Genomic DNA, 18,204 nt, shown 5'->3' on the forward strand with positions numbered 1-18,204 from the left:
TTCTTGTTAGTATTCAAAAAAAACTGTTAGGTTGGACCATGTCAAATTATTATAAAATCTGAGTTATGACAGTCTGAGTTCATATGGCTTCGTTGTTTTAACAAGTTATCTGTTCACTAGAATTTTTACTTTTTTAATCGCAATTTTAAAGAAAATTGTTTTGCATTGCAGGGAAATTAATCCAAGTGGTGTTTGGCCATTGGGATGTTGTCACTTGCCTCGCTCGTTCTGAGTCCTATATTGGGGGAAATTGCTACATTCTCTCAGGGTCACGTGATGCAACTCTTTTGCTATGGTACTGGAATGGAAAATGCAGTGGGATTGGAGATAACCCAGGCAGTAAGTACGACTCATTTTTTAAGTAAACTTTTACAAGAATGTAGAGAATAACATTTTGCAGTAAATTACCTTTTTGTTATGGTAGGAGTGAAATAGAATTATCAAGTCTTTTAAATTTCTTACTTATAATTTAAGAAAAGTCCAGATAGCCTCATTATTAACATTTTGTGACCACTGACAATTAAAACCCAAGCATTAAATCTTATCTTTCATATTATAGGCTGTCCTTATGATCCAAAAATTCTAGTTCTTCATTGAAAATAGCTGTCACCAAATAAAATAACTTTTTATTCATGAATAGTAAGATACAGCATAAAAGAGCAATCACACATTACCTTGTTTATTGAATTCATATTTTAAAAGAACACAATAAAAATTATAATTTCACAGAAACAAACTAGTCTTTATAAAATTATGCTTTCATTTACGTATTAAAAAGATAAAATAGGTCATAAAAGGCCAATATGGAATATTCAGATTGGCTGTTGGTTTTTCAGATGGGAAATGAAAATGTTCACCAACAGCCTAAACATCTTTATGAAACTGTGCTGAAGGCAGTAAAACAAAAAATGTGTAACCATTTAAAATTGTAATTCACAGAAGGCAAAAAAGGAAGCAGCTACCATTAAAACCAATCGCACACAGCTGCAGAAAAGAAATGGCTTTAGAAAAACACATTAAGAAGTAGGAAAAAACAATTAAAGGGACCACCTGAAAAATGAGAATTTAATTAAAATGATTATGACAACACTGTAGAATTCCTGCAAGAATAGCGTAAGATTTTTACTTCAGAAGGTAGAGCATTTTAACTGCCCTTAAATATTTACAGTTTCTTAATTTAAAGCAAGTTACAGTGTATTTGGTTAAGGAAGGATCATGTTCTTCCTGATGACTTTACCTGAATACTTGGTCCTTGCTCTGTCACTCTACCCCAGATTGTGAAATGGTATAAATATGTTTAAGTCCATCATATTTTGGACTAACTTCTCAAAGCTATGCTTACATGCATAATATTTGTATGCAAATGAACTTTTTTTCAAAAAATTTAGTCAAATGCTAGTATAATGTTAAAAGACATATATGTAGAATATTTTTCAAAGCTGTTTCATATTATGCACATTATAGACTTTGATGTGGTGGGTAAATACAGTTTTTGTATAATAGATATTTCCTATTTTAATTAAAAAAGGGATAATTTCCTATGCAAATAGGATATAAAAAATAATTTTAAGGCTGTGATGCTATGGATAATACAGACTTTCTGATCAAACTGTAGTGTGTGTGTATATATGTCAAGGAGAGGGTGTATATGTATTTCACATACTTATACAGATATCTCTATATAATTACAATAAAAATTCTAAAGGTATAAATTTCAGGGATTTTATTTTTCATATTCTTTTGAAAAGTACTATGTCCTTTTCATCATGAACACAACATTCTGGTCCTTCTTCCTTTCTGGCCTCTTAGAATAAGTGACTACTTTCAATTTCTTTTTTCCTGTTTCTGTAAATCTAGTTTCTGAGATTCACTAAATTATCTCAGGCAAACCTAGATTTAATATAGATAATAAATCTACCATTTGCTATTTATCTCAAAATATTTAGGAAGAACTTTTTCTTGCCTTAAAAATGTAAGAGATTTCATGCACATATAGAAATCTAAACATACACACGATAGATATTTGGGTTCTTGGTCTGTTTTTATTTTACTTAATCATGTTCTCTATGTTATACAACATCATTACCAATTTGTATTCTAAGAAGCAGCTAAAGGCTTATTAGCTACATTTGTATGTAATTGCTGTTGCATTTCAGAAATTTAAGCATACCTTAAAGTTAGAAATTTTCAGCTTTTCAAGAAGGAAGAAAGTATGATATATATCATGATATATGTACACATTTAAATATATTTTCATATGTTTAAATACTTTGTAACTCAACCTAGAGATTGCTTTTACATGCATGGTCTCTAAAAATTGAATTAAGTAGGACTGAACAAATCCTGGGGTTTGTAGTAAAAATTCTAAGTTCCAAGGTTTGCTGTGGTCCTTCTGTCTTGTCTGTAAAATGAAAGCAATAACAGAACTGAGTTAAGGTGTTATCAGAAGCACAGGATGATTAGAGCAAATAAATCACCACAAAGCAGCATCTTGTTGGCATTAGAGTAAATACTGTAATGTTACATATTTCATAACGTACTTCATCTATATCCACTCATTGTCTGCAGTAATGGTGGACATTACCTCCTGGTAATGCTAGCAATGAAAAGAAAAAAAAAGAGAATAATATAACAGTAGGTATAATAAAAATTTTAGAAAATTGTAATGTATCTTGACTGGATTAAATTACCTTTCTCAAAGTGAACCTTATCCTTTCAAACCCCTGTATAATGTCCGATGCCCCGATTTAATTTTGCTTTAGCTTTGAAAGATGAATCTGGGAGAAAGACAAATAGGCACTTTTTCTTATAAAGAGAATTTACACACATTAGAATAGAAAAATGGAAAATGCAGTCTAAGCTTTTCAAAAGAAAATGACAAACAAAAACAAAGACATTTTTACCGTGTGGAAGCTGTTTCAAACCATCATGCAAGCTGGTTTGGATTTTATAAGCCTCTGGCTCATTGATAGTTCCACGATGCAGCTGCTGAAGTCAGAGCTTTTCAGATGAAGGGATTTTAGGTTATGCTTATTCCTATATTGTACCTCTTAGACACAATGTAAATGACCTTTAAGAAGTGGTGAAGTGTGTATATACATATAATTGCAATATGTTCTATAAATGCACATAATACCTCAACTTTAAATTTTTTATTGTAGACTCAAGACTTTCTTTCTTGAAGGGAAAACAGATAAATAAAACCAGGTTATTGCTTCTTCTGCATTTTATAGGTCTATTTCAGGTATTTTTTTATTTTAAAAAATCATGAGAATAGGCAGTTGTTTTACTTTCTAGAGTTATAAGCCTACATATGCTGTTTTTTCCAAATCTAATAGTGATGCTATACGTAAAGTTGATAGCTGTATGACAATGTTTTTAAAATATCATATTATCTAATATTAATGAGCATACTGCTTTGGCAAAATCAGGCTAATTCAAACTGGATAAAACCTGTAAATACTATAATTTGGGGCTTTAAAAAATGTAAATGTTTTATGAAACCTGGCTAGACTACATCGCAAAAGGCTTATTTTCCTGTATACCAGATAGTTTTTCATATTTGACTCTTGTTTTATAATAGTTATCTCCTGTGGAATGCAGTTTTCTCATTGAGAAGAAAAATTAATATAGGATTCTATTTAGCTATGAATTTTAAAAATGAAATTAACCAAGGTTATTTCACTGAAAGATGTTTTGTACATCAAAGCATGGCATCTCTCTCTCCTTGTCCCGGTACTCTGTTTTTGGACTGAGTCTTATCACCAAAGTGCTCTTCCTAAGATATTTACTTGGCCTTCAGAATAATGCTCTCCAGACTGCACATTTTCAAGTTTTGAGAAAATGTTCCCCAGTGCATTCCATTGATAAATAAATACTTTACATTTAGACATGGTCTTATTTAGATAAGCAAGATGAATATATACAAAACAGTTATTATTTATTCACTATTTTTATACTAGATCATAAGCTTGGATTTTAAAAATTAAATGCTTACTAGGTATTTTTAGGTATCTGAATAATATCTTTTAAAGCTACATTCGATCAGCTTCAGAAGCTAATGGTTGCTGACTGTGAGGGTGTTGCATAGATTTGAGTGTGTGGTATTTCAGTAATACTCGCAGTTTCCATTCTCGCATTCTGGTTTTGATTTGATTGAAAGGTGGCATTTTTTTTCTTTTCTTCGTTGCAATCAGACATGCTAATCGATGTCAGCTTTCTCCTTTATGGGAATGGCGTCCACTAGAAAAAAAAACCAACTAACTTTTCTTCATAACAACAAGATTCTGTTCTTTAAGAATATTTCAGCACCGTTAATTAGAAAGGTTTTATTAACCATAAGGCTAGCACTAACAGACCACAGAGCTGTTTTTTAAAGTACTGTATGCCATAGCTGCCCTGCTTTTTCTCTGTCTAAAACTTCATTTTGTTATACTCTCATCAATCACTTAAGTCATTACCGTAAATCCTACTGTTGTTAATTTTACTAGTATCACCCTAATGAGACATTCCTGCTATAATTAAAAATGAATTCTAACTTTAAGGCATTCTAAATTTTTTTTAATGAATTTAGAATGATCATGCAATGTGACTATAAATACTACTGATACACATAGACTACTCATCAAGTCTGTAAGAAAAGTAGTATCATAATATGTCCAGGTGTGAATTATTTACTGGCTGCCTCTATGCACATGTGCTTATGTATATGCATATTTTTGTACACATATTTAGGAATTATGTCCTTTTTATTGTGAAGCCTAGTATGTTTTACTGAAGCTACTGATAAATTCTTATTCTTTGTCTTGCCAAAATATAGGTGGATGTAATATAAATATTACTCTCTGTAAGTAGGTGTCCTAGAGCACCATCTGCTGGATGCATTTAGGGACTTAACGTTGGGAAACATAAAAATTGGTACTTGGTTAAGACAGGTGTACTTTGTTTTTAATTGCCTGTGATACATTATTTAAGGGTCACAAATGTCAAGGTATGTACATTTGTGTTGAGCCATATGAGTTCTTAAAAAGAAATCACTTTTCTCCTACTTTTACCCCACCCTAACCTGGATTTGGAACTGTGCAATAAATATTTTGTATAAGGAAAAAGTAAGCATAATATATACCTAATGAAACAAAGCATCACAATTCATGATGAAATAGTAAACTTAGCTTCTTGATCACAGCTCTTCAGTAAGTTACAGTGGGGGAAGTTATTTGGATGATATTTTAAATTTAGTTCCTTAGGTTCACTCAATTCTGAATAAGAAATGAAGAAAGTAATGCTTGAAACAAGAAACCATTTTATATGGGGATATGACTCTTGATCTGATACTTTGTCAGTAACAAGAGTTCTTGTGTGTGTCTCATCAAGACCTTCCCTTCTAGGCCTGCATTTGGAATGTACTATCACACTACAACTACCTTGTATTTTTATTTTTTTCCTTGAAGCATTTATCAAGAAGGGTTTTGAAATGGTATGTTGGCAGTGTTCAAGTTCAGGTGACATTAAAAGTATGTCTATGAAATTCTCCAGAAGGTCCAGGATGTTTAGTGCTCCATGATGTAATGCAGGCCCTCAAGTTCCAGCAAAACAACTCTGTATTTACTGCTTGTAACTAATAGTAGATGTGGTAAAAAGGAATTATATTCATATGGCAAATGAATACAACCTTAATGTGCACCATATGCAGAGTGGCGGGGTGATATGCCAATATATCACATTTATTTATCTTGTTTGGTTGCTGAGAAAAATGACTATACCATTCAGCCCATAGGTTACAGCCATATAAATATGAGAACAGAAGAACTGATATTTATACACTCAGACTGAAACTGAGTATCTTCTTATGCAGACCTTTTTAATAGTGCCATGCCAAAGAAAGCTGCCTTGACACTTTATGCTCATAGGGAAATTTAATTTCAAATAATAGTTGGAATTAGTCTAAGAAGGTACAAATACCTTCTAGTCAACTAAAGATAGGTTTCTTCTACTTTTAGAATATTGCATAACTCTGTTGGCCGGGGGGTGGGGGGCTATGACATTATTGGTAGAACTACTAAGTATAATTTAATTAAGGCTTCCTGGAACAACATAGTAGATTGACTTTACCACCTTCCAAAAATGCTCATCTCCTAAGAGAAATTGTATGACAGCTTTGCACATATGTAACTCACATTGTACTCTAGATATTACTGAGAATTTATGAAAAGATAACCATTTTTATATGAAATGCAAAATTTAAATGTCTGATTTTTTTTTTTACAAAGCAACAGTTTATTTTTTCTAGTTACCTCAATTTTTATGTGCTATGCCCATTTATGTGGCTTTACAGAGCAGAAGTTTGTGTTAACATATTTTTAAAAATTGATTTTCTTGGCCTTTTAACAGTGCCATTATCTAAGTTTATTACATTTCATGTACCTGCTAATTTTTTAAAAGTAATTTTTTTTCACATTCAAGTGAGAAAATAAATGTGTTTGATAAGTCTTCAGATTTTTGGATTTGAAGTGTTTTTACATAGGAAAAAAAATTCTCTGAATTGTTGCTACCCTTTGTAGCTTAAAGCTACAAGACTGTTGAGCTTTTTAAGCTTTCATTCTTCTAGCTTGTAACTTTGTACAACGCGAGATTGCCTTATTTCCTTGGGGTGAGTGGGGTCAAGAGTTTTTAATAGCTAAAGATATGAAACTCTTCTGTAGTTTTCAGAGTCCCTTATGTATTTTTTTTTAAAGAATGTTAAATGTTAAGGAGGATGTATTCTAAAGAATTTTAAGCAATTTGGGTATTTAGGATAAATAGATAAAACTGATTTTCAGCTTTAATTTATATTCATAAAAATTATACTCAATGTTGCATTTCAACAAATCTGAGTAAGATTTCACTTCAGCAAATTTTCTGTTTTCAAAAGGGAGTAGAATTTTACAATGTTTATGTTACCAGACACTCATATGCACCTATAGGAGACATAGCTTATTTAGAACCAAAGACCAAGCCCCTCTACGGGAAATCAACAAATGAACTCTCAAGAAAGGAGGAAAAAAGAGGCACATTATTTAAGTATAGTAATGACTGTCCACATAATCAAGTCCCGTACAGGCATTAACCAAAATATTATAAATTTGTAATATTGATATGAAGGGATACACTCTTTGCATTAAGTGTAAAAGATCACCAAGCTACATGTATAACGTAAGTACCTATGCCTGTATGTGTATACACTTGTATTCTATGAACACTTATGTATAGAAAAAGCATAAAATGATCACAAGACAAATATTGACAACATTTATAGATAGAGGAATTTGGAAGCAATTTTTCTATTTTCTTCATTATAATTTACTGAAGTATCTAAATGTTTTATAATGAGCATGTACTACCTTGATAATCAGAGAGAATAAATATACTTTAGGCCAGGCACAGTGCCTCATGCCTGTAATCTTAGCATTTTGGGAAGCCAAGGCAAGGTATCGTTTGAGCCTAGGAGTTCAAAACCAGCCTGGGCAACATGGGGAGACACTGTCTCTACAAAAAATAAAAATAATTAACTGGGTGTGGTGGTGTGTGCCTGTAGTCCCAGCTACTCAGGAGGCTGAAGTGGGAGGATCACCTTAGCCCAGGGAGGTCAAGGCTATAGTGATGTGTAGTCACACCATTGCACACCAGCCTGGGTAACACAGTGAGACTCTTGTCTCAAAAAAAAAAAAAAAAAAAAAAAAAACAACTTTAATTTGGGAAACTCACCTAATTACTATACTGTACCTTTACTCCCTACTCTTAGCCTCTAGGCTGTCAGATATTAGTGGTTGTATCGAATTTATATGAATCGTCAAGGAGAGAACCATCTCTAATTAGCATTTATGCAGCATAGGATCAGGTACTATACTTTCAATGAAAGGAGTATTTATAACAGAGAGTGAACAAAGATCATTCTGTTGCTGATCCTCCTAGATGGTACTAATGGATGCTCGCTACATGCCTGGTACCATCCTGAGCACTTTACATATTAACTCATTAATCCTCACAGAAGCCCTATGTGGTATCTACTGTTAGTATCCTTGACTTATAGATGAGGCATGGAGAAATTATAAATATGCCTTTATTTTCTGCCCTGGGCCTTGACGCTTTTAGGATTTCCTTACTAGAATTATGGAAACTTGCCCAAGGGAGCTCACCATAGCTAGCAAGTGCTGGAGCCTGGATTTAAACTCAGGCAATCTAGGTCAGAGTTGACTAAACTATACATTTAATTAGAATATCAGCTGTGGAGAATCTGATGCAATCCTATCACTAACTCATTCTTAGTATTTGCAAGAGAAACAAAAAGACAAGTGTATTATACTGAGTTCTTAGGATAGTACATGTTGTGGTAGGATTTCGTATTTTTTAAATATACATTTAAGGGGTATACTTTAAATATACAATTTTAGGTACATACTCACATAAACCCATATGTGATGTGTACTTTTCTAATGTACAGTTGACTTTTGAACAACACAGGAGTTATGGGTGCTAACTCCCCACACAGTCAGAAACCTGCATGTAACTTTTGACTCCCCAGAAACTTAACTACTGATAGTTTACTGTTGAGTTGGAGGCCTTACTGATAGCATAAAGTTGATTAACACATATTTTGTATGTTGTATGTATCATATGTTGTATTCTTAACAATAAAGTAAGCTAGAGAAAAGAAAATGTTATTAAGAAAATCATACACCAGGCACAGTGGCTCTCACCTGTAATCCTAGCCCCTTGGGAGGCCAAGATGGGCGGATCACGGGGTCAAGAGTTTGAGACCAGCCTGACCAATATGGTGAAACCCTGTCTCTGCTAAAAAAATACAAAAATTAGCTGGGTGTGGTGGCAGATGCCTATAATCCCAGCTACTCAGGAGGCTGAGGCAGATAATTACTTGAACCTGGGAGGCGGAGGTTGCGTGAGCTTATCGCACCACTGCACTCCAGCCTGGGCAACAGAGCAAGACTCCATCTCAAAAAAAAAAATCATAAAAAGAAAATATATTTACTACGCATTAAGTGGAAGATCATAAAGGTCTTCATCCTGGTTGTCTTCACACTGAGTAGACTCAGGAAGCAGAGGGCTGGTCTTGCTGTCTCAAATGGCAGAGGCAGAAGGAAATCCACATATGAGTAGACCCAGGCAGTTGAAATCTGTGTTGTTCAAGGGTCAGCTGTAGTCTTAGAGGGTGACTTCCATGTTACAAACATTTATATAATCATAGAGAGAGGAGGAGAAATGGCATATACCAATGACTTACTGTTGTTCTTTGTACCAACATTTTCTTGTCTTGCATTCATAATTCTAATATTATTTACAAGAAGATGCTACTAAAATTTCCTGTCTGGTGGTTGTTGTACCCTAAATGCGGCTGTGGCTTGTCATTTGTAGTCTATATGTCTAATCAAATTACGATTTTTCACCAAAGAGACCATGATGAGTGGGGGAAGGGAAAAGGTTTGGTGAAGATGAGATGTATAGAACAAATTTCAAGTCAGTTTTCTGAGCATAGTTAAAATGCAGTATGATTTCCATTGTAAAACTAGCACATTAATGGAAAAGGTTTAAGAAACATTTAATAGCCAACCTCATTTCCGCTTTAGCAAAGCCATTTACTTTCTTGATTTACCATTATGGTGAGCCGCATGAGAAAGCTTAGTATTCAGTTTTCAAAAGAATGTTTTGTAGTAATCAATTGTAACTAAGTGGTACAAAAGGCACAAGCAAAATAGAGGTATCCATCTTTAGGAAATGACTGGCATATATAGTATAATATATTTTTGTTTTTTATCTATGATATATATACCTAATAAGTTCATTATGTATTTGTGCTTTTTAAACAAATATACTTTATTTCATAATGAGTTTTCTATTGAAATTACTAATTTTTAAATAAAGGCAGGTTTTGTATTTTGATTTTCCTCTATAAAAGTTCAAATGATACTACATTTTTACTAATTAGGAAAATTATATTGGTTGTTTTTATTTAAGCATGTTAATTATTGTTAAATATTGATTTTGCATACAAATTGGTTGTTACAAGTGGTGTGGACTTCAGTACTATTATTTTGACCTTTATAAGCATAGATATTTATAATTATAATTTGCAGGTTTATAGTACAGTTGACAAAACCAGATCCAATGATCATTTAAAATCAAGTCATTTTTAAATAAAAGGCCATGTTTTACTGCTTTCCTGATTTCTATAGTACCTCACACATATTAATAATACAAACTCAATAAACAGTATTAAGTAAATGAAGGAGTGAATGGGTGAACAAATGGGATATCGTCGTTTTCTGGCCCAGGAGTCATCTAAACTAAGTATTAATTGGAAGAAATAGTTTTATTTTTACAAAACTCTGAATAGGAAAATGTTTAATACAGCTTCATTTCATAATAGATGGTATTGAAAAAATGGAATGAATGAAGAGGATTCACTGTGCTAAGAACAACATATTTAACCTACAGGTGAAAACTTTATACTGCATTTCAAAGTGATCTAATTTTCATAAAAGTAAGGAGATGATGCCAAAACACCAAGAACTTTATTCACTTTTTAAAAAGTAACTAAAAGTTTGTCAGAAATACATGTCGGATCTATTTTTACCTGGATCATTACCTCTTTTCTGTAATGGATACAGACCTTACAAAATATTTTTCTCACTGGATATTTATGAGCAAGATACTAGAGAAATTCTTCTTTCCTCTTCTCTTCTTTTAGGTGTAATTCTAAGTGGTTCAGAGTCTGTTTGATAAATATACCTTATGTTGTGAGGGCACCAAAAAAACGCTGTTAATAAAAACATTTGCTATTCTGCCCAGTGGTGTTAAAATATTTCACCTAATGTTTCAAAATATAAGTCCAATATAAATGCTAAGTGGTTATTATAGAGATTTTGTGTTGCTTAAATGCAAGTTAGGTTGTTATAACTGTCTTTGTAAGTTGGTATTGGTATCTAGTATTATGTACTGAGAAAAGTGCCTCTGTAAAAACTGGTGTGCCCTGGTATTTGTGGCAGGATTTGGGCCTCTTTAATCTCATTTGACTTGTTCATCTTCCTTTAAGGCCATCCATAAAGATGCACTGAGTATCCTTTTCAGGCTTTGGTTAGGATTTGCATCAGTAGTCATAAACCTGCTCTCTGGACAAAGACACCCTTTCCTTTGAAGTAACTGCTCAAGCTTTTCAAAGCAGTCCTAGAAGTCTGTCCTCTTTCTCTTTTTATTTTTCTTTAAGAAGAGTTTGAAGTGTAGTTCCTTAAACTAGTAGCAAGATAATTTTTTCTCTCAGCATTATTGAAGGCCATGACAGTTTTTCAAACAATAAGACTTTAAAAGGTTCTTAAGGGAATCTGTTCTGCTTTATGGTCTAGCCTTTGGTAGAGCCTACTATCTCAAAAAGCAAAGATAAAGACTTTTTCTATCCCTTAACTATTGCTAATTTTTATCAAAAGAATTAACCTGATATTTTTCAGAAGACTCTTTTCTTGCTCTTTATTTGGTTTAGAGACTTCAATGAGAGATTATTGACTGCTTTGGCATCTTTGAAAAGTAATATATGGCCAGAATCATCTTGTTTGAGGTGATTATTTCCCCCAGGTATTAACTATGTGGGCTGACAAGTAGTTGGGAGGGGCAGATTTCTAAGAACCCTACAGTGAGAATAAGTTATATGGTTCCGAGATTTTGTATCTAGGCTTTCCAAACAGAAATGTCTGTAGATATGGAGGGATTTTTGCCTTTCCTTTCTGTGGGATTTGTCACTTGGGCTCTGCTGTGATCCAGGATGATGTATACAGTGTAACTACAGAGACATGAAAAGATCGATTCTGTGAGCCACATGTAAAGCCTCTGCTCTGCCTCCAATTATCCCTGCTACCCTCAGTAATTTCATTGCAAGTGGTTCCCAAAATGTCCATTGAACTTAAACAGTTTTGACCTGTTTGATTTAAATCCCGTATCATATATTTGCTATACTGAAGTGTAACTATTTCAAGCTCTTTGCTATAAAACTTATAAAAATCCAGTAGTAGGTATTTATTTTGAACATACTTTTTGATAAGGAGAAAATGTAAAGAATGCTCAATCTGAACAGCAGATAATAAAGGGAATATAATGTTTAGTCTTTAAACAAGATTGGAAACAGTTTTTCTTGGAGGAAATGACATGATATCTCTCCTTATATTGTTGTATGTGGTTTATAGAGGCCATTAATATGCATTTCCTATAGATGAGGAAAGTTAAGTAGCACTGTCCTTTTACTGGAAATCCAGTGAATGTGGACCCAGTTACCTGAGAACCTATGATTATAAGTCTACCCTTATGCTTTTAATTTGTTTTTCTTTTTCTCTGTTTTTTTATTTTTTATTATTATTTCCTGAACTGTCTAACCTGCTTCCGGCCGGGATTAGCAAACATTTTGCCAAGCTTTGAAACCAAAGTCTTAGCATTGAACAGTTCCTTATTTAGAGATCAGGCCCTAGGAAAAGAAAAAATTCTTTTCAGTTTTGAAATTACAATCCTTGTGTGTGTGTTCTGATTTGTGGAGTGAAAAATGATTTAATAAAGTTTGGATTATTGGAAACTAGTATTTCATAAGCAAAGCATAATGATAAAAATCTTAAGAGTTTACTAAAAAAAAAGGAATGCTTATATCTTAACCCACCTTCTCAAGTTAATCATGAGGCTTCCTAAACTCTTAACTTTACAGTCATAGAAAACTCTCAGTATTTCAACTCTTGCATTACGGAAAGAAAATTGACAGCAGTCCTCTCCCTTCTTCACCATGCTCCCAAGAAAACAAAAAGTTAGCACTGAAGTGCTTAAGTGACATTGTCCTCTGGGACTACCATTATTCATCTGTCCTTCGTTTACTTTGTCTTATTCTTAGAATGCCTTCATTTGCCATCAGTTTTCCTTCAAACCTTCACTTTCCATTGAGGAATTTCAAGACAATTCAACTTAAAACACAAATTTCAACCTCCATGAAATAACTTATAAAAACAAAAAAGGAACAATCACACCAAAAATACATTCCTTAGATATTAATGATTTTAATTGTTGGTTAAAAAAGTTTCCAATAAATCGAATTAGACAATAATTTCAGAAATAACATTGTATCGTATTTTTGTGGAATGTACAGCCTCCTGGGGAAAAGGGAAACCAAGAATCAGGAATAAAATATTGATAACTTCTTATTTTATTATTTTTTTGAGATGAATTCTTGCTCTGTCTCCCAGGCTGAAGTGCAGTAGCGCAATCTTGGCTTACTGCAACCTCTACTTCCCAGGTTCAAGTGATTCTCCTACCTCAGCTTCCTGAGTAGCTGGGATTACAGGTACACACCACCACAGCATACTATGTTTTTGTATTTTTAGTAGAGAGAAGGTTTTACTATGTTGGACAGGCTGGTCTTGAACTCCTGACCTCAGGTGATCTGCCTGCCTTGGCCTCCCAAAATCCTGGGATTACAGGTGTGAGCCACTGCACCTGGCTGATACCTTTTTAAAACAGCATATTTATTCCTAAAATTAGTGAATCTTAACAGAAGGTTAAGTAGTTCAGATTGGCTTACATTATTTGCTTTATTTCTTTAAAATTTTCCCAAATTTCTGGACTTTGCAAGACACAAAATTGCTCTTGTGACAAATTCTCTGTGGTTTGGTAAATGTCAAGTAAACTTTATAATTAAGGTAGGTTTGCCTCCCAAAGAAGTTTTAAAACTTGGGATCAAATGAAATGAAGCCCTTGTTCCACTTACCCCTTTCCTCTTAGTATGTCATTTTAGGTCTCCCTCTATCACTAAGCCTGTAGGCCATTTCCAGCAGTTGGCTGCATGTAGCACTGCCAGTGTGGTACAAAGATCTGTGTCATATCCCTTCAACTTCTCACTCAGAAGTACCTACAGTCACCAGAGCTTTGCAGGACACTGTGCGCTGTGTACTGTGTACTGCAGTACATGCATTGGAACTATTGTGTGGAAAGCTAGACCTGAAGTGACTGCTGGCTGCAGGTGAAGTTGGGGCTACAAGCACAGAAACCAGACCTCTCTTCAGGATAGAAGACTCTCACCTTTTCTTGGTCATGGACCTCTGCGCATTCAGTAAAACTTACTTTGCTCCCCTGCTACCAGAAAAACAGGCATGTAGATACGTTTTACATAAAATTTCAAATAACCCAGTGACCTAATGAAACAAACCCGGCTTTGGAAGCTGGATTAGTATTTTGACGGCAGTGTTTGCCTTTCCACGTACAGGTTTCCGGTGGGTTTCCCCTGAGCTGCTGGACTTCTTTCCTCTGAGTGGGTGACTGCTCCAAGGATAGATAGTCAGATGTGTGGGGTTAAGATACAAGTGATTCTCTTCCACTGAATTCCATAGCTGGTGGTAGCAAGTACTCTGTGGGCACATTTGCCTCTTCTCAATTACACAGTGTTAGTTATCAAGCATACTATAAAACCAATACAAATTAAGAAATCAAGAAGCAAAATCCTGCTCTCTAATTCCACTTGGAAAGACTTTTTATATCTTTGCCTTTAGAGACTATAAAAGTAGAGGATTCATTCAGTCTTCAAATAGTATTCTTCAGGCTAGACACGGAATCCAGTTTATCCTTGTGGCTTGGCATGAAACAATCCACAAATCAAGTCCATTACCGTTTTACTTATTCATGGTGGGTTCCTTATTAACCAACCAACCAACCAACCAACCGTACTTTTTTTTTTTTTTTTAGTTTGGGGAAAGACATACAGGATGACTTATTCTTTCTGCTTGTGAAAGTATTCAGAAACATCTGCCTTTTGGATACTCCTCCTCTGTCCCCCCACCCACCCATTGCCCCTCATTTTTAATCACTATCTGTAGACTTATCTGTAAAGGTGTGGTTATTTTTGGTGTTTCTTATGTTGGTTTTTCTGTTCTTTGAATGAACCATAAATACATCCATGAAATTTACATATCAGAAAAATACGTAAGCTTAGTAGAGAGAGTATTTAAGAGAGAGGCTGCAGAATTCCTGTGGAGGTAGCAGGAAGTCTAGTTCTGACTGTCTTCATTATGACTGGTTTCAGCGGCCCACAGAGGAAGGAGGGGTGAGGCCTTTCTTTGAAATGTAAACTGAGCCACAGTTCCTAATTGCATAATCATCTGACCATAAAACATCTAATTGAGGGACTAATTTTTTATGAGGCATTTTTGGAATGCAGATTTTGTTGTATTTAACCCTGAGTTTTTAACCATTGTTGCTTGATAATCACATAAAGGTTACTTGACATTTTAGCAGGATGTGATCCTCATACTAAAACTAGAGTACATAGTTTAGATCTAGTCCTAAAGTAGGATTTCTGGACAAATTCCCAAACTATAAATTAAATAGGCATCATGGGAATTAGGAGCAAGTTGTTGATTATTTAATTTGCATAAACTTGAATTGATTTGTTCTTTTTATCTGTTTTTTCCTAAAGGTGAGACTGCTGCTCCTCGGGCCATTTTGACGGGCCATGACTATGAGATCACATGTGCTGCAGTCTGTGCTGAGCTAGGCCTGGTGTTAAGTGGTTCACAAGGTAAACCTGTGGTACCTTCAAAAAATGTATGCATTTCTTGGTGTCTCCTAGTAACAAATTACCAAAGATTAATTTGGTACCTTTTTTCTAAAGCTTCTACCTGTTACAATGGCCATTAGCCATATGGAACTATTTAAACTTAAATTATTTAAAATAAAATGTAAGTTTCTTGGTGGCACTAGCCGCATTTCAGGTGCTCATTACTCACATATGGCTAGTGGCCACCACACTGGACAGCAGATACACATCATTTCCATCATTGTCAAAAGTTCTGTTTCACAGCACTACTCTCAAGATATTTTTACAAACATCTCCTATTAATATTTGTATTTCCATAAGGCAGGAACAAGGAACATCTTTGTATATTTGTTTAGTCTTCTGAACTGCTACTGGGCCAAGTTCCATCTTATATTTGAATGGAAACCCCTGACCCTGTCTGTTTTAATGAGGCAGGGGCCACAGTGGCATTGAGAGTGGAGTGGGAAGATACTTAAGCTGGTTTGCCTGGATGTTTGTGCTGGAAACAGCATATGTTTAGGCCCAAGATATTAAGTGAGCTAAGAGCACACACAACAAATCAGGATCTGACTAGGAACGGAGCTGTTTCCCATTCGTTGCTTTCATTGTAATAATCTATCCATGTCTTTCTCCGCTCCGAGCTGAGGTCTGAACCTACAACAAAGTACACTATCTCATGTCTTTTAGGTTTATCTGGTGGGGAAACAGAGTATTTGAATCATCTGTGTTCTAAAGTATAATATTTAGTCTAGCTAACAAGGTGTTTTAAATATTTAAAGGATTGTGTTTAAAAATTTGGTCAAAACATTGAAATGGTAATAATGATAGCAAGAATTCTATAACCACTGGATTTTTTCCTTCTTATTGTCAATAATTTCATACATCCTGAGCCAACAGGAGTCGTAAAATGAACCTATTATATTACAGGTCATCTTTGCTTTGCACAGTGCTGTGGAACTGTAAAAGCAAGCATGCAAACTGAAACCATACAAAGTGATGTGAATAATCAGTGGTAAAGTTTACAATTGTTCCATGGTCTTTAAAAATTTTTGTCAGGCTGGGCACAGTGGCTCATACCCATAAATCCCAACATTTTGGGAGGCCAAGGTGGGAAGATCATTTGAGGTCAGGAATTCGAGACCAGTCTGGCAACGTAGTGAGACTCCCATTGCTACAAAAAAAATTATGAATTAGCTGGGCATGGTGGTGCACATCTGTAGTCCCAGCTGCTTGGGAAGGTGAGGTGGGAAGATTGCAGGAGGTGAAGGCTGTAGTGAGCCATGATCATGCCACTGTACTCCAGCCTGAGTGACAGAGCAAAACCCTGTCTCTGATAATTTTGTGAAAATATTAAAAACTCATACTCAGTTATACATAGAACATGAAAAAATTAGTAAAACTCACATGCACTTAATACATTGCAATTTGATACACTGATAATTATTTTGTGAAAAATGTATCAAGAGTATTTGACCAGTGCTTACTGCCTTCTTGTTGTATACATGGAAGGAGCTAGCATCTTTTCTATGCCTTGAGGTTCTGTCATACTCTTTTCTAAGTTGGGATCCGCTTCTAACATTTTATCTTTTGTGCTTTCAATGTCATGAAATATTCCGTAGGTTTCCTTTAATGTGAGGCTTTTGCTGGTATCACTTCTGGGACATCATTTTTGTTACACTGTCTTCCCTAACTTACACTGATGAGTTCCCTTCATTCTCTTCCTGGCTGCAAATCTACAGTGTCTCAGCAGGGTCAGCATCCCACAGGCAGCTCTTTCTTCTGTAACTCCATTTATATTCAATTCAATTCTACTTTCAGCTTTATCATTTTTCATTTCTTTACTACAGTTTCATCTTTGTTGGCTAATACCCTTTTTTGATTATCCATTTTTGTGAAATATTACATGGCTTTATCACTGGGAGACAAAAAGGCAACACAGATGCAGTTTGCTGTCTGTGCATGAACTGAATAACAGATATGCAGTGGCCAGTCATCAACATACCTTGAAAGGAATGATGTGATTGGTCACTGATCATGATGATACACATCTGTTATTTATATAGTAGTTCATGGACTGAAGAGCTAGCCACAAAAGTGCATAGTTTATGCAATTACTGTGATAACCTAAATTTGAACTATGTTATTGGAGAGCTGGTGTTATTTAAGGAGTGATAACTGAAATTCATGCATGCTGGAACTGGGTAAAGCAAAGACTGCCTGTGGATATTTTAAAAATTTATAAACCACCTGAGTGGTCAAGAAAAAGCTAAAAGCCTTATTTTTAAAAGGGGAAGGTTTCAGGTCATTGTGGGAAAAAGGAGCGATCATGTGGCCATGAGTAGTTTAGCCAGAAGAGTAACAGGGTGCATACCCCCAGTAACCCCTGCATCTGACTGAGGTATCTCTTGGAATTTGCTCATCACACAAGCAATCTTCATGCCTTATTCCTTCTTTGCTTTGCATTTAGCAGTTACTCAATAGAAACAAAATGCTTGGCTGTGTGTGGGCTCCCCAGCAGCTGCCTGTCCTTCAGTGGCACTTTGGCCTGGTGGTCCACCTAGGTGTTGGGAGTGGCAGATGCTGGTGCTTGCTGTGGGGAAAGT

General features: G+C 34.8%; 1 protein-coding gene across 6 annotated transcripts in view; it reads left to right on the forward strand.

Annotated features, from left to right (window-relative positions):
* LRBA (LPS responsive beige-like anchor protein) overlaps positions 1-18,204 on the forward strand; it is a 772,728-nt gene that overhangs the window by 735,766 nt on the left and 18,758 nt on the right. For all 6 annotated transcript variants that reach the window (XM_017970205.4, XM_035294467.3, XM_008992610.5 and 3 more), the window contains 2 exons: positions 172-339; positions 15,482-15,583. In XM_017970205.4, the coding sequence (XP_017825694.2) occupies positions 172-339; positions 15,482-15,583 (270 nt within the window). The remainder of the gene's footprint in view (positions 1-171; positions 340-15,481; positions 15,584-18,204) is intronic.

This window comes from Callithrix jacchus, chromosome 3, assembly GCF_049354715.1.
Source record: "Callithrix jacchus isolate 240 chromosome 3, calJac240_pri, whole genome shotgun sequence".
Taxonomy (NCBI): domain Eukaryota; kingdom Metazoa; phylum Chordata; class Mammalia; order Primates; family Cebidae; genus Callithrix; species Callithrix jacchus.